The 20790-nt window shown below is 39.7% G+C and overlaps 3 protein-coding genes across 6 annotated transcripts; 1 reads left to right on the top strand and 2 right to left on the bottom strand.

Annotated features, from left to right (window-relative positions):
* Positions 1-550, bottom strand: LOC108166350 (IQ motif and SEC7 domain-containing protein 3-like; the record flags this gene model as incomplete). The annotated part of the gene is made up of 1 exon (XM_017305174.1): positions 1-550. A coding segment is annotated over exon 1 (270 nt), but the record flags the coding sequence as incomplete, so codon positions are not given.
* A 912-nt stretch (positions 551-1462) lies between these two features.
* wash1 (WAS protein family homolog 1) lies at positions 1463-11380 on the top strand. The gene is made up of 11 exons (XM_008412419.2): positions 1463-1607; positions 3523-3663; positions 4654-4765; positions 4844-4990; positions 7809-7945; positions 8048-8183; positions 8965-9160; positions 9289-9462; positions 9596-9754; positions 10000-10071; positions 10819-11380. Exons 1-11 carry the CDS (start codon positions 1600-1602, stop codon positions 10959-10961), a joined length of 1425 nt encoding a protein of 474 aa, XP_008410641.1. The 5' UTR covers positions 1463-1599; the 3' UTR covers positions 10962-11380.
* ddx11 (DEAD/H (Asp-Glu-Ala-Asp/His) box helicase 11) lies at positions 11110-20741 on the bottom strand. Of its 4 annotated transcripts, XM_008412418.2 has the most exons (27): positions 20485-20741; positions 18886-19246; positions 18727-18813; positions 18498-18634; positions 18352-18409; positions 18153-18260; positions 17005-17092; positions 16709-16911; positions 16523-16597; positions 15984-16061; positions 15866-15912; positions 15702-15781; positions 15578-15619; positions 15421-15488; positions 15295-15333; positions 15060-15198; positions 14779-14913; positions 14557-14669; positions 14395-14467; positions 13262-13365; positions 12587-12736; positions 12409-12477; positions 12220-12323; positions 12044-12125; positions 11885-11960; positions 11654-11808; positions 11110-11550 (listed from the first exon to the last, which is right to left on the bottom strand). In XM_008412418.2, the coding sequence occupies exons 2-27, from the start codon at positions 19231-19233 to the stop codon at positions 11518-11520; spliced, it is 2691 nt and encodes an 896-aa protein (XP_008410640.1). In that variant the 5' UTR covers positions 19234-19246; positions 20485-20741; the 3' UTR covers positions 11110-11517. The 4 variants fall into 4 exon arrangements, with proteins under 4 accessions (XP_008410640.1, XP_017160934.1, XP_017160933.1 ...); XM_017305445.1 differs by having other exon boundaries at positions 16709-17092; positions 20319-20741; XM_017305444.1 differs by having other exon boundaries at positions 16709-17092.
* Between the last annotated feature and the right edge of the window lie 49 nt (positions 20742-20790).

Raw genomic sequence — 20790 nt, 5'->3', positions numbered from 1 at the left:
CTGGGGATCCTGCGGGTGGTGGTGATGGTGAAGGCAGCTGGGGTCCGGGAGAGTATGATGGGAATGATGGTGAAGGTAAGGGAGCTGCTGTTGTACCCTGACGTCCCGCAGGTGCCTGTTCTCGCCGATGAGCTCGTCCACCCGCCTGTCCAGCTCCTCTATCCGTGCGCGCTGGGTCTGGATGAGACTCTGCTGGTTCTGCACGATCGTGGTGAGCTCCCGGAGGTACAGAATCGCCTGCACCGGGTTTTCTAGCAAGCTGGAGCTCATAATATCCGAGATAAGTGGAAGGAAGAGAGAGAGAGAGGGAGAGAAAAGCTGGACTGACAGRTGGAGGGACACAGGAGATGGAGATACTGTTGTGTGCGGATGAGAAGGTGTGAATGCYCTTCCGCTCTTCTCTTGGTTCTGCTCGGTTGTAGATGTAGCTGTACCGACCGAGCCAGTCTCCTCTTCTCCGGTCGTTTCCCTCCCTCCCTCACTCCGACTCGCTCCTACTGCGCTGAGTGGTGCTGATGAGAGGAGCCAGATCCAGATGTGACAGGAGGGAGGGGTGGCGCWTGGAGGCGGATGCGTCATTACGCACGAAGACATGAGAGCAATCCAGAGCAAGGACGCACCCTGTAGGTGCAAGAAGTTCCTGCTGACAAGTAAAAAAATATATAATATAATATAATATAATATAATATAATATAATATAATATGGTTGATTTTTTTCCCATTATAACAACAGAAACGTTACCTATATATTTCGTTTAAAAAAATGGACGAAAGAGTACCCTGTTTTATTAATTGACTACATTGTAACAGCTTAATCACACAAATTAGTTATTCATATGTTTATTGTTTGTATTGTTGTCACAAACAACACATAATTATTGCTGAGGTTTTTTTTTCAATTGCAATTTTAGTAAATACATTCAGCAATGACAAAAATGGTAGTGCTTAAACTTATCTGGGGCAATTTGGTCAATGCAAAAGTTATTTCTCAGTGTTTTTTACTACCAGTTTTTTTTAATCATCTTAAGGATGCGTGGGTTATATCCATGCACTCTGTCCTCCCACAGTTTGCGTGTTATCAAGGTTGATTTGTTTTTTAGTCTAAAGTACTTACAAAAAGGAAAAATACAAACACAGAAATTAACTCCACAGTCTTGTCAAACAGTGAGGTCATACTAGTTTTAGCTGTGACCATTTTATGAGCAGGAAATCACAAGATGTTTTGTTATTCGTCAAACTAAATATGTGACACACTTGTTTTTACCTTCTGGTTGAAGAGAAAAATGAAAGAAAAAAAGTGTTGTTGAAAAAGATGTAAAACAAAATGAAATCTCAAAGATTAATTTAACATAATATAGCTAAATAAGCTAAAGAACGGATCGACTAAGCTAAAAGTCTGTGGTTAAAGTAACCAAAGCGGCACCTCAAAAGATAAAATCCGAGTTACCATGAAGGCAGCACCACAGTTTGATGTTGTCATGTGATACAATATTGCGGAAGTCCAGATATTACGTCTCGTAAAATCAAGTAGCTGTGCAAAATAACCGAAAGCTTAAGCTAATTATCAAATATATCTTTTGTCGCCGTCAAACACAACCCATGGTCAGGTAAGAATGCTATTTTCAATTTAGCGTTTACCCCAACAAACCGTATGGTGTTGCTCTGGGTGCTGCTCTTTAGCATTCCAGGGACATCTTTAATCTTATKTTTGTGTTATTTACAAGAAAACRGAGACACTGTAAGTTTATTTGCTACAAGTCATAGCTTTCAAAATCATCTTCGGCGACTGAAGTAGTAAATTACAAGATAAATCCTTAATATAACGGCATCAAATCGGCTTCAGATCTAGTAGATATCATGTGAGAGTCAGCAGAGTCCAGAAAAATCGATTAAATTACACCAAAAAGGAGAAAGTCCAGTATGGAGTGTGTCTGAGGGAACATACCGACTCAAAATGAATGCTCGTTTCATTGTTACGTTAGGATTTTATTTATTCTTTTAGACCTTAGATAACTCGATACTGTTTTTGCGGTCTAAGTACAACAAATTAAAATAAATTAWTTCAGGAGGTTCATATTATTCGTTCAAACGTTTTTAGTGCAGACAACATGAACACGACACACAATGCACTACTTTGCACACGTTTTCATTGACGTTATAACCGCCAACTTAAATTATTAGCTAACACTATCAATACTTCATAAAGCTGTTGTGGAATAATACAATTTTTGGCATTTCTTCTTTGCAAAATGAAGCTCAGTCAGATTACATGAAGAKAATATGTGAAAATAGTCATTAACAGATTCTCAATTGATTGTATGTGGTRTATAGACAGCTGTTCTTACACATAGATATGCTATAATCCAAACCATACCACTTTGATGTTTTGTGTATTTAATGTCTTGAATTATATCCGTAAAAATACAGCAAAGCTAAGTAACGGAAACAATTAAAATCTAATATGTCTTACAAATTAAGATAAAGAAACAAAATCTTAAAACCAAAAATGAGATAATGCAATTGTTAGTTTACTGAAAACCTACATGAAATGGATGATTGCAGATATTTCAAACAAGATTTGAAGAAAATGTTCACAGAGAACCTTTGATAGATTGCTTGATGAAAAATATTTATGTTTTTTGCTCTACGGACGTTTGCATTGCTCTAAAAATTATTAAAGAAATCTAGTCATAACAAACATCCATCCATTCATTTTCTGTACACCCTTGTCCCTAGTGGAGTCARRAGGGTTGCTGGTGCCTATCTCCAGCGAACGTTTCGGGCGAGAGGCAGGGTGCACCCTGGACAGGTCGCCAGTCTATCGAAGGGGAACACAGAGACAGACAGGACAAACAACTATGCACACACACACACACACTCACACATAGGAATAATTTAGAGAAACCAATTTACCTAACAGTCATGTTTTTGGACTGTGGGAGGAAGCCGGAGTACCCGGGGAGAACCCACGCATGCACAGGGAGACCTTCTTGCTGCAAGGCAACAGTGCTACCAACTGCGCCACTGTGCAGTCCGTCATAACAAGCATAATGCACAAAAAGTTGCAATTATGTCTACTTCAAATATTCCGTCTCCACAATATTTCAGATTGCCGTCATCATCCTAATTTGCAGGATCTGTGTATGCAGTGTCAGATAAATCAATGCTTAAATGAAATATTTTACTGTCTGTAATATCTCAGGTACTCTGCTCTACACACCAATTCTATATTTGAAATTGAAATGAAATTTTCAGCTATAAATGGAATCACTATTKTGCCACTCCTTCTTATTAATTACTCTAGAAATGTGCTTATTTTCCCCAAATTTGGCACAAACCTAACATTAATCTTTTTTCTACTGTTTTCATTAATATCCATCTTGTTATTGCGGTTCCTCTTAACAAACGTGTCTAGTTTAATACCTCTTGAAAAGGGAGACAAAAACAATAACAGTGCCTGGTTTCATTTTCCTATGAAAATAACAACCTTGCTGTGCGCTGCTGTTTTTTTTTTTTTTTTAGGATGACACAGAGGCACTGCCTGGAGGGCCAGGTATACTCGGTGCCTCTCATTCAGCCTGAGCTGAGGCGAGAGGAGGCTGTTCTTCAGATTGCAGATTCACTGCTGTACTTAGAGGTTATTTCTACAGACATTTTCAGAAGGTAAGCACACAACACACAACACACACACACACACACGCACACACACACACACACACACACACACACACACACTACAAATATAAATATAGGAACAGTTTCTAAAGCACATGTCTACAGCATCACAGTTTTCCACATTTGAATTCAGAAACGGACACCTTATTCAGATCCAGTGTTATAAATGGTTGAATTGTTTTAATTTATTTACTTATTTATTTATTGTTAGACCAGATAATAGCCAATTTTCACAGTAAGTGTAAAAAAAATATATATATTTTTTTATTAGAAGATAAGCAGTGAAAAAGTCTCATCAACGCATTGAGTGGACTGATGTTAAACATTACGGCATCTGCTAAAAGTAAGCTGCTATGGATCAAGATGTCATTTTCACTAGATTGCACAGTTATTAAGCAGCGTATGTTTTACACCAGATGGTCCTGTCTGGCACACTGCAACCACCGGCTTCTCCTGTAATAATATAAAAACACATATTCATAGCTGGAAGAGTCAGGAAATTGTAGCATCAGTTACAATATGTCCTGTTTTAAGTGTGGGCACTTTCTTAAATTTTTATTTTTKATTTTATTGTATTTCTGCTACCAGTGTTCTTACACTTTCTTTAAAATTATAGAATAGTATTGAATTTTCTTTTAGTTATTTTCAAGTCTGTATATATATGGAAAAGCACTTTGGTATCTAAATGTTCTTCGGTGTTCCGTCTTTTCAAATTTGAAATCATATTTGATAAGAATGAAAAGCCCGATGAATGTAAATTCAGTGACGTCGCTTAGATGTGCCTCCACATCACACTATAAGGTTAAAGGKGAAACTAAAATACCAAGAACCAGTAATGGTCATGCTAAACTCTGCAAACTGTGACATAAAAACGTGTGGAAAAATTCACCTGGCYGAACCTTTCACAATATTTCAGACACATTTTTTCCTGATACATGAATGTGATTATTGTCATGTTTGTGTTGATGTTGCTTCCAGGGTCTCTGAAAGTGTAGAGAAGAACCGGCGCCAGCTGCAGAGTGTCTCTGACCGGATCAGACTAGCTCAGGCCCGTGTTGACAAGATTAAGGGCAGTAAAAAGGCCACCAAGGTAACAAAGACAAAATTGTTTTATACTCAGATTCTCRTTGAAGCATCACATAAAATCCTTATAAATATTTGTGCAAAGGTTTTCTCCAGTGCCAAGTACCCTGCCCCAGATCGGCTCCAGGACTACTCCTCCATCTTTATCGGAGCCACAGATCCTTCCTCTCAAACCCGGCCTCGCCGCAAGATACAGAATAAACTTCGGCCTTTTGATGAGAAGGCCTGGCAGGTGGGAAAAAAAACACACAAAAAATGTCAATACTGTGCTTTTTTTTTTTTTTTGTGAAATCCACTTATTTTGAAAAAATCAATAGTAACATAAAAAGAAAAGTAGCACTCAAGCAATCAAGCTGAAACCTACAAAATTTTGAAGAGTGTGGAGTTTGATATTTTTACTTTTGTCCAAAACTCGATAAGCATTGAAAAAATCTTATTGAAAATGAAAATTTTTTAACTTTAATCTAGTATCTGAAATATAATATACGGTAAGCCAGACTTTCTGGAAATAAGGGTTGTAGCATCATTTACTTTTAATAACTTAAAAGTAGATGATGTGGTTGATCTTTGATTTGCCACATCAAAACTTAAGTTTTTGTTTTACTTATTGATGAGCTTGTTTATTTTAAGTTACTCAGAGAACACAGGCAAATTAATGCTTGTCAGAAATAAAAAGAGCAAGAGCCTCCTAGATCRATGTTTTAAGCTGCACTGCAGTGAATAAAGCATTTGCAAAGTAAAGGTGTCACAGATTACAAACTGTGCTTTAAAGAATTTGTGTTTAGTGTAGAATAAGTCCAAGCGCCAAACAAAAAAAAACAAAAAAAAAGCGATCACTTACTCGCACTGCGGAACTGGAAACCAACCCACCTAGTCACATTTTTGGCTATGCAAATGTCCAAAATTCTGAAAAAAATATAACTTTTGTCTGGAAATGTGAATTTTGTCATTCTAAATTTGTAGAATCTGTGCAGAAAAGATGTATTTCTGTTGTGTTCACCTCGGCTGTTTTATTGTGAGCAATGCTCACACATTTCCTTATACTTTTAACATAACTTCATACAGTGTTATGAATGTATATCCATGAGTATACATTCATAGATACTTCTTGCTATTTGAATTATGTGACCAATTCAGACCTGAAGTCTAACACAGGATCTTATAAAGAGATATAAATACTTTTATATGTACAGGTTAGATCTTGATGTTGGTCCTGTGAGTTTCTGGACTCATGGAGAAAGAGAATGTCAGGGCTAATCTCAACTTCTCATATGTATGAAGGCTGCAGGGCAAAGCCTCTCTAAATCCTGATTGAGATTCAAAAATGTGAGATTGGGGAATGTTTTATCGTCAGCCCAGATATTTTCAAATCAAAGAGGAATGAGCCAGAGTGTGCAGAAAGCCTGTAAATACAAAACAAACGCGGATTTGATCCACAATTTTAAGGGTTTTTTAGCACTGTGTGTGCTACTATCTCTACTCTTCTGATGCTGTTGGGGAAACACCATCTATTTCCCTCAGCTCATTTATGCAGCTTCCCACATCCACTGTCACTGTGGCAACCGGAGAGWTGTAGCTTTTTACTGAGGTGGGAAAAGAAATGCTCTATAAGCTGAGCAATGATGAGAAGAATGAAGCTGCCCATACAACAAGCTCACAGCTGGCTCAGAACATCTGGAAATCTAATACTAGTGTCTGTCAACATCTGGGTCCAGATGTTGACAGACACTAGTATTCTAGTGTCTGCACATTTTGTACTGATATTTGGGTGAAAAGAACAATAACATGATCCACTTACTGATCATTAAGAGATAGATTTCCAGAATTTTTTTGTGTGTCTTGGTGGCTGCTTGATGTTGTTTTATAGTGCTGTATATGACACTTATTAAATAAAGGTCTGGTTACTCTGTTCTAAAATTGATTGTATAGGAGTATAGCTTTGATAAGCCTCCTCTCCTAACCCCTGTCTGTCTCATTTTAACTCCCCTCCAGGCATGAATTTAACCAATCCTTAGTTCGATGAACATAAAACATTCTTTATAGATTTTCCTTGAAAATGCCCCTTCTATACCTTTAAATTACTCAGAAGGAACACCACCTGTTTTGCCTGAAACAAATGTATAAAAAGCATATTTCTCAACAAACAACTAAACATAAAATAAATGCATTTTTTTACACTTGTAAATATCTATAAACGGTTACTATGTTATCCCCTCTCCCCTTCTCTCTCCACACTCCTTGTGTCTTGCTTATTCAAAATTCAAAATGTTGTCTATTCATTTTTTGAGGTCTTTAAATTTAACCTTCTGCATATTTTGCAAATTTATCTGACTTTATCCTGGTATCATTCCCTTATCCTCTGATGCAAATTTTGATCTCGCTACATACTTTTTTTAAATGCATGTGTCATTTCTGTCTTTTATAAGTAGCATCTCACCAGCAGGTTTAGAAAAAATGGGGGGGGGGGAACCTCTGAAATTTCTGCTATTTGACATCCCGCATCTAAATCCAGATCCCAGGTCTCATTCTTTCCTTGTCAGAACCTTTGATGTAGGTTATTTTGCAACCCACGTCGTTAAATTTGTCACATGCTGTACATGGAGTACATCAAAGGCCGTGCGCGCGTTGACAGGGAAAATTGACTGTAAATGCACGAGAGTTTGTGTGTCTGTGTTCGCTCGGCTCAGTAGAAGCTCGTGAATAATTTATAGCGAGCCCCTCCGTTTTTCCTGCACCATCTCAGGAACCTTTACAAAAATCCTGCATATTTTCTGCTGCGTATGCTTGCTTTCGCCAGAGTGTAGATTTTTGTTTGTGTGAAGGATACGTGTGTATTTGTCAGACTGGGGAAAAAAAAGACACTAGCAGTTGTTTCTGGTGCAGAAATGAATTATTTAACATCCTCCAAAAGAAGTGTCCCTTATAATTCTCGCTGATTGAGGGTGTGCTCGTCCTTTCGCAGAGGGATTGTCGTGGCATTTGTCATTCTAGTTGCTCAAGATTTACACATTCCTCCCCACACACACTTTGTATTGATCTCTCCCCTTCAGGAGAAGTTAACGTATTTCCCAGTGTGTGTGAGCAATAAGAAGAAGACTGAGGACGAGACGGAAGAGGGATTGGGCAGTCTTCCGCGAAACATCTCATCCGTCAGCTCTCTGTTGCTCTTCAACACCACAGAGAACTTGTGAGTGAACGGAGACGGACTGGAATGCTTCCTGCTGCAACAGCTGCACTGATTTAAAGTTTTTGCCTCTACATCTTTTAACTTGTCTTTTGTTTTTCGTAGATATAAAAAGTATGTGTTCCTTGACCCTCTGGCTGGAGCCGTGACAAAAACACACCAAACTCTGGAGACGGAAAAGGAGGAGAAACCATTTGATGCCCCGTTGTCGATTACAACAAGAGAGCAGCTGGAGAGACAGGTGTGTGGTGATCAATAGTGGCTCGGCACATTGCGACCACAAACCTATCGTGTATTTCACATGATAGGCCAAAATAAGCAAGTGCATAAAAAGTGGGCTGTGTATGTGTTCATCCCTTTTTATGTTGATACCTAAAATAAAAACTAGTGAGATTAGATATCTGGAAAAAGAGTTTATAGAGTCCGCTATTTGTATTGTAATCTGTTCTGTGAAGAACCCAGAAGGAGAAACCTACTAGAGACTGTAAAATACCTGGCTACTCATCCAGAAGGACAACAATGCTAAATGTGCAGCCAGAAGGGGATCAAGGCATGTTTATGTGTTGGAAGGCCTCAGTTACAATTCAGACCAATTTAGAATCTGAGGCAAAACTTGAATATTTCTTTTTCAGATACTTACAGATGGTGCCCATGTAGTCTGAAAAAGCTCAAGTTATTTTGCCAAAAATTTCACTGCATTAATAAAAGTATAGTTGCATTTGCAGCTAAAGGAGGTTGAAGAAAGTTTTTATTCAGTGGGAATAACTACAAATGTATGCCACACTTTTAAGATTCAAGAAGATCCAATTATTTGCATACACTACTGTGGATGGATCTTTTTCAAAAATCCTAATTGTATGCAGTGAGGTTTGTGATTGCAATGTGGGAAAATGTGAAAAAAAATGTATAGAACTTTGCTTCTGCAAGTTCCAGCATAGTCGGTATTAGGTTGACTTTTTAATATGCAAGATTGCCCAATCTCTCAATGATGATTCCCCCCCCCGCCCCCCCCTCTCTAACAGACAGCTGAAAGTTATTTTTACGTGCCAGACCTGGGTCAGGTGCCTGAGATAGATGTGCCGTCCTACTTGCCTGACCTTCCAGGTATTGCAGACGATCTGTCATACAGCGCAGATCTTGGACCTGGATTCGCCCCATCAGGACCCACTCTCAACATCCCAGAGCTGCCCTCCTTCTCTGGGGAGGGCGTTTCACCAGGTGACATACCTGCCCTTTAACTGTGTCTTATATTTGTTTATATATTTGCATCTTTATTTTTTTTCGCCTGCCTCAACTTTTTTTTTTTAATTGAAAAGCTAATTTTATGGGGGGGGGGGTTGTTTCAGGCCCTGAGCTCCAAAATAATCTTCCACCGCCACCGCCACCACCTCCTCCCCCACCCCCTCCCTCTGAGCCTGCCCTCCCTCCCACTGCTCCTTCAGGAGCTCCTCCTCCTCCGCCTCCTCCACCTCCTCCTACCATAGAGATCCCTGTGGAAGCTACTCCAACGCCAAGCTCAGGTTGGTTACATCCGAGCTCCTCGCTTTGAGCAAAAACAGTATTAAAGTGCTGAAACACTCCACTTCTACTGCAGTAGGAGAACTTTGTTTGTTCCCTAGCTCTAACCTAACTGATATTATGCTCTGACTACAGGCCCTGTGTCTGGCGCGCCGAGCGAGGTGGTGCAGCCATCAGATGGGCGCGCCAATCTGCTGGAGTCCATCCGCAACGCCGGGGGCATCGGCAAAGCCAAGTTACGTAACGTTAATGAACGCAAGAAGGAGAAGAAGAAACAAAAAGAGCAAGAGCAAGGTGAGGGACTGAGAGGGGCTCGTCCATGTTTCATCAGTGACTTCAGGATCCAGTCTAGAGATAGGATGCACCTGTACTGCCACAGTTCAAAGTGACAACTGAGACCAAGATTCTTCATAGTCCTGGCAGTCCTAGATTTTGCATTTTATTCAACTAAAAAGTCTGATTTTTGATAGAAAATGTTATTTTTATTTCACCCAAATGATTCAGGATTTAAGTATCTACTTGTCTTTTTTGTTTTTCAGCTGTTGGAGCAGCATCTAGTGGTGGAGACTTTATGTCCGATCTCTTCAATAAACTCGCCATGCGCCGGAAAGGTGAGAATGTAAAATCCTCTTTATTTTATTTACCCAGGAATATCCCATTGAGATATAGTATTTCTTCTGCCCATGAGTCTCAATAAAGAAGATAATAAAGAACCTTCTAGGACTAAGACAAAAAATATGTTATGCATCAAAATATTTTCAGCTGTTATCCATGTGGAGTCATGACCAGATGCCTTTTTAAACATGGCTCTCCAGATGATTTCTGTTTTATAGTAATAGTAAGGCTAGCAGTTAATGGACAGGAATAAATAAATATTAGTCATTTTGCTGTCATGTACCAATTTTAACTGTGCTAAAGAACTTTAATCTATGCTGAAGTCCATTGTTACTTGTACAAATTATGGAAATGTTCAAATAATAATATATCACAATAATACAATTAACAAAATAAGTTATCTTCCAAGATTAATACAAGTAGTGAAATAAAGTTGGTCCCATTATTCAGCCTTGTGGAACACCGCTCCCCACTTGTGATCTAACCAACTGGATTCGTTTGAAAACCAAATGAATACAACCTGTGTTTTTCTAACTTTGTATGATAAGTCAATGAGAGATTTACAAAAACCAAAAAACTGCAGTTACTTGTAACAACTCTGATGCAAGTTACTGTGCCTCACTGTCAAATATTTTGAAAATAGTTTCACTTATCCATTTGAGAGTCAAATATTTTAGTTGAAATTGTTTTGTATTAGGAGGAATACCAATGATGATAACAGGTCGGATGTTCTTTCTCTCCAGGAATATCAGGGAAAGGCCCAGCAGGTGGAGAGTCGGCTGAAACTCCTGCTGGTACCGGAGGCGCATTCGCCAGGATGTCGGACGTCATCCCACCCCCACCCGCCCCACATTCAGCGGCGGACGACGACGATTGGGAAGCATAACATGGTGGACAGTGATCGGCGCGAAACATAGAACTGGCATTTTATTTACATAACGTAAAAGACATAAATAGCCAAAAAGAAATGGTAGCTGGCTAAATAATTTCACAAGACATTTGCAGCTGTAATGAAATAAATGTAACAGATTGAATTAACTTCACATTTTTATTAAATTCCAAATATCTAGAAAAGCCTATGAAAAAAAAAATTAGGGAGGAGGCTTTGAATTACATAACACTGTCCTTAAAATATTTACATTTTCTATAAGAAGTCATCATTGCTGTGTTGTCCTAGTAGCAGTTAACAGAAAATAGCTTTCAATCGCCAACACGTTGACTAAAACCTGAGAACATTTTGGTGGACAATGGAGAATCTGACATGTTTCAAATGTGAAATAAAGAGAATGTGAAAACAAAAATCAAGATGTTGCTGGTAGTGATGGTGTAACTCTTTAAAGATAAGACCTTTAATTATGAACATTTCTCAGTCTTATATAAACATTACATTTTGTGCAGTTTCATTCTTATTGAGGTCATGAAGAAGCTCTGTGGGAGACAATCTACTCCCGTTTCTGCCTTTTCTCCAGGAAGAACTAGGAAAGCAGAAAATTAAAAAAAAGACAGATATCATGAACTTGTCTTCGTTCAGTTGAGATGCAACAAACTTTCCGGGGCGCTTCTGTGCTTCATTCTCACCTTCCGCAACGCAGCGAAAGCAGGGCCAAAGCCTGAGTGTGTGCTGGTGCGATTCTTGATCCACGCGGGGAGTTTAGCGAGCGTAGCGTGCCGAGCGTAGCGCCTGTCGCAAAGGACAATGGAGGAATAGTCGCCTCTGTGTCGGATGGCTCTGCCTTTGGAGAGGACAAACATGTCAACGCCTCCTGATTAACAAATATTGTTTTTAAATTTACCTTCTGTAATTGGTACCTATAGACTGGTTAACAGCCTTCATGCAGAGGTTTTCTATCAATGCTTGTCCAGGGTTTTTTCCATGGCTGTGAGGCTGCAACATAGAAGTAAAATCATTCATCTCTTACAACATTTTACCTTAAATATAACTATTTTTTAGTGAAAGAAGAACCTGACCAGGTGTTCAAGATACGACATCTTTTCCTGCAGCTCTGGAGATTTGATGTTGGGATACGGCATGCCAACCATCACCACACACCTGTAATCATATGCGCAAACACGCATAATTAACTTTTAATATTCCAGGCAGCGTACAGGAGCTTGTTAACCATGGGGGTTTGTGATTAACACACCTGCCCAGGTCATCGGAGAAATTAATCCCCTCGCTCATCTTTCCACCGACCACAGAGAACAATATCGCTCCCGTGACTCCTCCGCTGCTGTCCACGGCACTTCTCTGAAATGAAAGCAGTTGTGAAGTCTCGCCACAATGACCGTATCACTGACGATCAGATATCTGCCAGCTGAGAAGTTCACATTACCTGGATACAGCGGGAAAACTCGTTTAGCACCTGCTCTACCTGGTTGGCCTTCTTTGGCTCCTGGAAGATCTGATAAGCGATTGTGAGATGGGAGAGATTTAGGTCTTTAATAAAGCTGTGCTCTTTTTTTTTTTTCTTGCACTCTTCATTACTATTAAAATATGCTGCCGGTTTATACCTTTTTCTTATTCCCCAACCGGGTAAGCGCACCGCTTGCCTCCCAGTGAGAAATGATTCTCCGGGAGTATTCGTAGGAGGGGAAGAAACACACGACCCCGCCCGGAACAACGTTGCAGATGTTGGAGAGAATGCGTCCCGTTTCGTCCATCTGTTGACAGAAGACTCTACTGTTAATCCTTAATAAAACATGCACAATTCTATTTATTATAATTTACTTGGAAAAATGTACTTTATCACAAAAGATGGACCAAGTAATTGGCCAGAGATTAAAATCGACCAATTTTCCCTTGAGAAAAAAGAGTTTTTTCCCCCTCTCTAATCAAATTCATTAACACAAAGAGATTCACCGTTTCTCATCTGTTAATGCATCAGCCAACAGCGAACACTTTTCTTCAGTTTTCTGTGTTCAATAAAAAGGTTAAGGACATGCGCTTTGATGCATGAATGGGGAACATATCATTTCTTCTTTTTCTGATGGATTCAAAACCTCTACTTTTATCCCTGAACCTGCAGCACTGTTTTATCTTGTAAGTGTGTTAACCTTAAGAATAAATAAAAACATCAATTATTCTTAATAAATAATAAGTAATCTTAATGAGTAATCCAATTTCACCTGGATTACTCTTTTAGTTATAAAAAAGTTGTTAATTTATTGAAATGTGTCTGTTTGTACCATTTGAGGAGAGTCTCTGTTTTGAAAGGTAAAGTCCAGTTCCTGACCAGACGGACCGGCACATAAGACAAAAGGAAGAATGTTTTCCGGAGGAATCACATGGCCTGCAGATTTCACGAGAAGTAAAATAAAAGGATTAAAATGATACAAATTAACCATTGAAGAACATAGGACATTTTCAACATTTACAGTGGTGTGACAGTTAACTGTTGCTAAAAGACAATTCTTATCCGTCATAAAAAAGAAACGTCTTTATTGCAATCTAAACCTCTTTTAATGTACAATTTAAACCAATTTCATCTGGATTACTCTTTTAGTTATAAACCAGGACTGTTCCACTTGGATAAACTAGTCTGACTTGAGCTTAAAGTGAATTAGAAACAGCTGATTGTGGATTGTTCCCAACCAATAACTCAGCTACAGGTGGAGCAGCTGAAATATCTTGATGTCTTTTTTCCAAAGTGATGGGGTATCAAGAGGACGGTGCTCTGGTCTGTCAGAGTTTTAAAAAAAAAAAAAAAATGTTCCAAATACTATCTCCACTGTAGCAAAGAGGTGGGTCATGATCAAGAGAACCAGATCACTGATGCAAGGGCCTGAAATGAACTTCTTCCACAGCATGGCTGGTCTCAGCCTTAGAGCCCTACCAGATCTGTTTCAGGGTCAGTTTCTACCTGCTTTTGTCTAATTTGCTCCCGGTTCCTGTAATGAAAACGCTGGGCAAAGAAAAACTACCGCTGAAACCTATCTCTAGCTCTGTTCCTGCACCTTTAGACCTAGAGAAACTTGATCATCTGGGAGAAGATTGGAGTAAAGCTGCTGCTTATCCACATCTAAAGTAGGGCTGCCGTCATCTGGTCACTTAATAATCTGATTTTTAGTCTAATGTAAATTAACTAATAAAATAATTATTGATTTGTAAATACATAAATAATAATAATAGGGGCTTATATTTATTTAAGTGTAAACCTGGCCCTGCAAGTGCAGCTTTTTGTTTCTCTGGAAAAGACATCTATTTTAATTAGGTAGCTGTTATGAACAGAAATACGCATAAACAGAACCACTGACATAAAGAGCGTTATAAACAAAAGCTCAATAAGCTGTAGTGATGCGAGAGAAAAAGAGCCACTCACCACAGGAAAACTCTGTGATACGCTCCTCCTTCACTCCAGCAGAGAACAGTAGCTCCTGTTTGAAATCTGAAACCTATACATGTATATGTTTCTTTAATCTTAAAATCTCTACGCCACCCTTCTTTTGTTGTTGTTTGTCCAACTCTCTCAGAATAAACTCACAGGCTGCATTGTTCCCCCAGCAATGATGACTGCTCTGCACTCCTTCAACACCTGGGCGAAATGGACGGCTGGATTCAAAAGAAGGAACTTGACGCTGCTCTCGGACAAAGTGCCTGGGTAACAAATGGACAGTCTCACACCAGGGCAGTTGAGCCTTTGTGTTTGATTTACATCTGTGACATAAATCCAACACATCTCCAAGGTATTAAAAAAGACGGATACCTTGTTTCTGTAACACCACTCTGCCATCAGTGTTACTGTTGGTGAGAGCCAGAAAAAAACCCTCGACCTGCATCATAGGAGATGCAGACAGCACTTTGTCTGCTTCGGAAGCCCCCTGCTGGTCTGCTGAAGGAACTGCTCGCAGGAGAGTGCATGGCGTATGACAAAAAATAAGCAAAACTTACAGCTATTTGCTGTGGTCACATGCACAAAAATAACACCTAGAATGTTTCTTAAATGTCCATAAAACAACTACAAAGAGGAAGCATCTCGAGGCTAACCTGGTGCGGAGCTGGGGTTGCTGTTTAAGGCCTGAAGGTAGCGATTTAGGCCTTCTGTGCGACGGTTCTCCTTGTTGGAGCTGCTGTGGGTGTGCAGAGTTACACCAGAGCCAGCGTACTTCTCCACAAATCCACCCAGCTGCCGACAGAGGTTGAAAAGGTTTAAAAACGTAAGCAAGACATTATAATGTTTTATGTGCATCATATTAATCAAGCTAACAAAAGAAATGCTTACCTTCCTGCTGATCATGCTCTTTTCAAAGTACCTTTGTAACTAAGGTAGGAAGATCAGTAACATAAATGTGAATTATTTTGGTAAAACTGAACATCCGACATGTTTTTGGGCTAAAAAAATAACTACCTTAAACAAGTTGATGTTGTCAATCTGAGCTTTGAAGAGGAAGTTGTTAATAGTATACATTTCAGTCCCTGAGGGGGGAAAAAAGAAAAAAAATTCTAGTGAGCAACTTTTCAAGGTTCGCCAATAACTGCGTTACACACGTTTATCCCCGACTGACCTGCTTGTGTAGTCTGACTCTGTGGATTCTGTCCAACTTTACCTGGAACAGGAAAACGGTGAGAAAAGCCAGGATTATTATGAAGCACCCCAAAAGTTTTGTTTGGAAGTTGGGAGACACTCACCTCCCAGCACACGGATGAGTCCCTCTATCACAAACAGAATCTGTTTGATGTACATCAAGTTCTTTGCCTTCAGTCTGTTCCTGGTGTTTGAAACGGGTGCATATTGAATAAGAACAATGCGAGATAAAACTGAATGTATGATTTGATTCTGTCTCAGCACTCACTTGTAGCGGTCGGCGTACTGGGTGAGCTGGGACTGGGCGCGGCAAAGCTGCAGAAAATTCAGACGTTAGGAGCATCAACGCTGAGACCGAACACAATTGAGACTTAGAAAGAGTTTACCTGCGCTCCGCTGAGCTCTGCGCTGTGTATACAGGAGAGAGTGTCACTAAGGTTGTGCGCTTCGTCTATGATCACCACCTGTTTTTAAAATACGAAGTTAGGCATCCCGGTTGCAGAGCCCTCCAGACTTACTTAACATGTGTGAAGTTTGCTAAACAGAAAGAGTTAATCCCAACATGAATTACGATAGAATGAAAATAAGAGAGTTCCAGTAAAATTCTGTTGGGGTCAATCAATAAACTGAGTATGGGTCACCATTAGGTCTTCCAGCTGGATACGGACCGAAACCATTCCCCTTGTAGTAAAATTCAAGTATGACGTATTTTTGTGTTTAATTTTGCTGCTGCAATAGAAGATTCATTTATTTCTAGTAAATATCAAATGAAATCAGAAGCTAAATAGGCAAATACTTTTCTCCATACATCTCTGAATCAGATTAGCACAGTTTAACAGCATTGCATGCATTTAAAATGTAATTAAAAATGCTTTTTAGGCTAAATTGGGTAGAAATTATTTATACAAATAATGTATAAATGTACCTGTCCCTTTAGCTGGACACCTGCTGCCCTTCTCGTCCCCTCATGAAGAACCATCTGATAGGGCAAAACGACCAGCTGCATAGAAATAAAACCAAAAAATGCTTTTATTATTAAATCCACGTCTAGCTTTAGCGGCGTGAACACACTATCAGAGAGGGCTAAAAGGGTATAAGTGGATACATTTACCTGTGCAGGTGGGACAGCAAGACGTGTGGAATAATAGGGACATGCTTTTGTTTCCTTGCCCAGCTTCAGCAGCTGCTCTATGTCCTGCACCGTCCCCAGAACTTCATCCCTCATCTGCTGCAGAGCCAAAGCTTTGTTGTAAGGACACACACTCTTCGGTGGACCCCTCTTTCGTTTTGCACCGCCTTCGTGGTGCTGCTTCTCTGCAAACAAAAGAACGAGGGAAAAAATAATAAGCCAACAGAAAATGAACTTACTTTGTGAACCGAGTAATGTTGTGGCTAAATGGCTCTCACCGTGTTTGTTTTTCTGCATCTCCATGCAGCGGTCATTAATGTGCTGGATGCTGCCCAGCCGCCGGACCTCCTCGTTAACGCACAGGTTCTGCAAAGAACAGTGCTCAGTGGCAAGGAAAACGGGATCAGCCTTATTGGCAACCTGTCAATTTTTGTTTAGTGATTATGCTTAAAAAAAGTGGTCTGTTTTAACTGAACATGACTGTCAAAAAACATCTCAGTGGTAAGGGTGCTGTAAAGCATTTCCATCATTAAGCTGAGGTGCACACAGACACAACAGGAAATTTGCTTTGTTATGCTTTTATTTTGAAGACTAGTTTCTTTTTCTTTGAGGTCAACTTCCTGTGGGCTAGCTTCATGGAGTGCACACTTGATGGCAGCCAGGCCAGACTTTCACCTAGAGGGAACTCCCTAATTATCCATCTTATTGGGGCAGACTACCGGGTGAAGCCGAGCGATAAAGTGGACTAAAGCTTTTGTTTTTGTTTTTTATTTGTTGCTTTGTTTATTATCAGGATAAGTTGTAGTCAGTTAAGTGTGTGTTAAATACTTTTCTTTGTAATTTGCATCAGAACAAAACTGTGAGATGAAAGGAAAATGTTTATTTTAAACAAACACAAATGACTTCTTGTCAAGTCCCTTTTTCGAATACACCTAAATAAAATACCCTGCAATAACTCCTTGCATAAATCAACTATTTAATAACTAGGGTCCCTGTGTGTATCGGAACAGCTAGCATAAATCTAGCTGTTCTGTGAACGTTTCAGACGTTCACAGAACAGCTATTATAAGACTATAATAGTGAGCAAACAGCACCATAGAAAAAATTGTTGAGAAGTTTAAAGGAAAATTTGGTTCTAAAATGGAACATTCTGGTCTGTGTGGTGAAAAACTAACCCTCCACCATAACATTCCTCAAATGTCAGACTATAACAAGCTGCAGAATCAGTTACAGTAAAGTAAATAATAAAAAAAGGCTGCCCTACAAAAAGCCAGCCAAAAACCTCTCAAGTCCCAGTTTGTAAAGGATGAAAACCCAAACTATACCAGATATCATGTTCAATGTTTTTTTTTTAAATATTATCATTGTTCTTGTAAAAGAGTGTGTGCGTGCGTGCGTGTGCACACGTGTGTGTGTGCACCCATACCTGCCGAGAACCCAGCGTGACCAGACTGATGTTCGTACCGAAGGGGCTTTTCTGAACTTCATGGACAAACTGGGCCAGCTGGGAGTGAGTGCGACTGCAGTAGTAAATCTGCAAGCAGGGACGTTCACACTCACATCAGAATCAAGATAAACACACATTATCATCTATTTTGAGATCATGTTTATGCTGACTTCGTCACCTTAGTTACATGCTCTTCAACCAGCTCCTCGTCCTCCTCATCCTCACCTCCGAAGAATCTGGTAAGCAAAGACACCTTGTTTTAATCGCTTTTTCAGGCTTTTCATGACACCCGTGAGAGTGCAGTCGATGAAAGTATTCACTCACCTGCTCTTACTCTTGGATTCATCATCACTCTCATACTCTGCAACGATAAGCTCCTCGTCCTCCTGATCTCCTGGCGTCGTGGTTTGTTCCTCCTTACTGAGCTGAAGCAGCTTGAATGCTTCGTCCTCTTCGCAGCTCTGAGGTGAGGTCACAGTTAAACATTTCCATCTACCTGTATGAAATGTGTAAGGATGRATTCTGAACGTGGGGGCTCTCCAAACAGTCTTACCTTTCTTTTACTTGCATACTTTAGATGAATATTATTTCTGATCATCTCCATTCGCTCTTCTCTCTTCTTCCTCTTCAGCTCCTCCTCCTGGATCAAAAAGCTTAAACTTTATTAATGAAAAAATAAATAAATAAAAGCTGCCATTCGAACGTCCCCCACCTTTAACTTTGACACCAGGTCACGTTCTGCCTTCTTCTGGACAAAGTCGGAGATCCAGTCGGGCTCTGCAGATGCAGAGCTGCTGCTGGATGACGGAGCAGCAGAGGCGGAGAGGGACGCTTCTCCTTCCTGCAGCAGAGCGGCAGCCTCCTGTCTCTTCTTCTCCTCATAGTCTGTCAGCCAGCTCAGGGCTCCACATATGAGACTTAAAGACTTGCCTGTTCCAGTTGGACTCTCAAAGATGCCCACTTTGCCTTGGTCCAGGGCACTGTAGAGCGCTTTCATGAACTGCTCCTGGATGTCGTAGGGCTTATAGGGAAAGGGAAATGAGTCCCTTCCATTTTCCATGCTCCTAAAGTGCCTGCAAGAAAAAAAAATATAAGAATAAGATAGACCCAACCTTACATACCTGGGCATGTAAGGTTATGTTTCAATTAAGTCATCCTAATTGTTAGGTTAAACACAGTGATGCTATGGTCACAAAATCAGGTATAGAAGCTTTTGTAGGTATGGACTGGTGCTACATCCTGTTGGAAAAAAGGAAACCTGTATTTTCGAAAAGGCTCGTCAGTAAAGAAGAAACATTGAGTGCTCTAAAATATTCTGTCAAATGGTTGCTCTGACTTTGGACTTGATAAAACACAATACTTGAAAATCATACAATAAAATTATCAGTAAATGTCAAGTTAAAACAGCAAATGGTACACTTTTGAATGTATTTCCCATCTCCACCCAACTGGCACGCACCTCACAAACAATCAAGCGCACCCACCCCTTTCACTTCTCAAACTCAGCAGCCAAATCTATAAGGTAACTTGGCTCAGAATGATCTCTCTTCAGACAAAGAACCTCAACTGGGAGCTTCCTCAAAGACACCACTGGTAGGTAGGATTGGACGTTATTCACAGTTTACATCATTCAAATTGCATTCAGAAGACCAAAATAGATTGGTTTGATTTGTCATGTGTTTGGAAACAAATTAATTGAACTATTTGGAATATAGTTTATTTATTTATTCACTGTTAACTTAAAAGTAAGTAATTAAATCTTTACTTGAGAAACTAGTTAATTAAAGTTAAAATTAACTCATTGTGATCCAATTTATCTTATCTGTTTGTAGGTTTTCAGCCTATTCCTTGACTACTCATTGACTACTCTGTGACCTACTCATGTGAACCACACGTTTGCTCGTATGCTGTTGATGAGAGCCATCTAAAGAAAAGATAAATAAAAGATGTCACTGAGATGAGTTGTTCCTGCGTCTCTTTGGAGGAAGAAAGCCCTTTCAAGTTTGGGCAAAAAGACTTGAGATTCGCCTGCAGATGAAGACATTTCATATCTGGGGCCAAAGCAGATCTATCTTTTTGCATTCATAGTTGCCATAAATTCAAAGACTGACACTATCCTGTCACAAGGAAGCGATTTCCTCCTACCATTAAATGATCTGTTACGCATCTAACAGTTCATTCGGAGTCTGAATGGGACATGTGTCACTCAAAAAAGTACTAGTCGTAAGTAGCTAAAAGCACGGTTAACAGTTATTGATATCTTCTCGCATTCATTATATACGTATATATATCGGCAAAGCGGTGAACTCACCACAGGGATGAAGTTTTGAAACGTACTTTGTTCAACTCCCGGGTTTTCAACAACCGCGCCAACACTCAGAAGTGGTCACAAACGGTGGCCAATAGGAGGCAGGATAAAAAAAAGAAGTGCATGTTTTACTATAAGAAACAACTTATGTGGGCGGGGCAATTATAATACAAGCTTTATCTTGTTCGCTTTATAGTCTGCATTACAATTTTACAGAATATTTAAAAAAAAATGCTGTTGCATTAAAATTGGATGTAAATTGTTTTTAAATCTTGTATTTGTTCAATTCCTTTAGCTTTGCACCGCCTT

This window comes from Poecilia reticulata, linkage group LG6 (genome assembly GCF_000633615.1).
Source record: "Poecilia reticulata strain Guanapo linkage group LG6, Guppy_female_1.0+MT, whole genome shotgun sequence".
In the NCBI taxonomy this organism is placed as follows: domain Eukaryota; kingdom Metazoa; phylum Chordata; class Actinopteri; order Cyprinodontiformes; family Poeciliidae; genus Poecilia; species Poecilia reticulata.
This window is presented reverse-complemented; position numbering and strand designations above follow the sequence as displayed.

Bases quoted from the DNA above. Each gene is read 5' to 3' on its own strand.
- ddx11 (XM_017305445.1), bottom strand. From the start codon at position 19,233: ATGGAAAATGGAAGGGACTCATTTCCCTTTCCCTATAAGCCCTACGAC. The intron at 12,737-13,261 runs GTACAAACAGAC...TTCTGTCAACAG, and splicing joins ACAGAGACTCTCCTCAAATG to ATGGACGAAACGGGACGCAT. The intron at 11,809-11,884 runs GTACCAATTACA...TCCTCTCCAAAG, and splicing joins GGCTGTTAACCAGTCTATAG to GCAGAGCCATCCGACACAGA.
- wash1 (XM_008412419.2), top strand. The intron at 7,946-8,047 runs GTGAGTGAACGG...TGTTTTTCGTAG, and splicing joins TTCAACACCACAGAGAACTT to ATATAAAAAGTATGTGTTCC. The intron at 8,184-8,964 runs GTGTGTGGTGAT...CCTCTCTAACAG, and splicing joins GAGAGCAGCTGGAGAGACAG to ACAGCTGAAAGTTATTTTTA.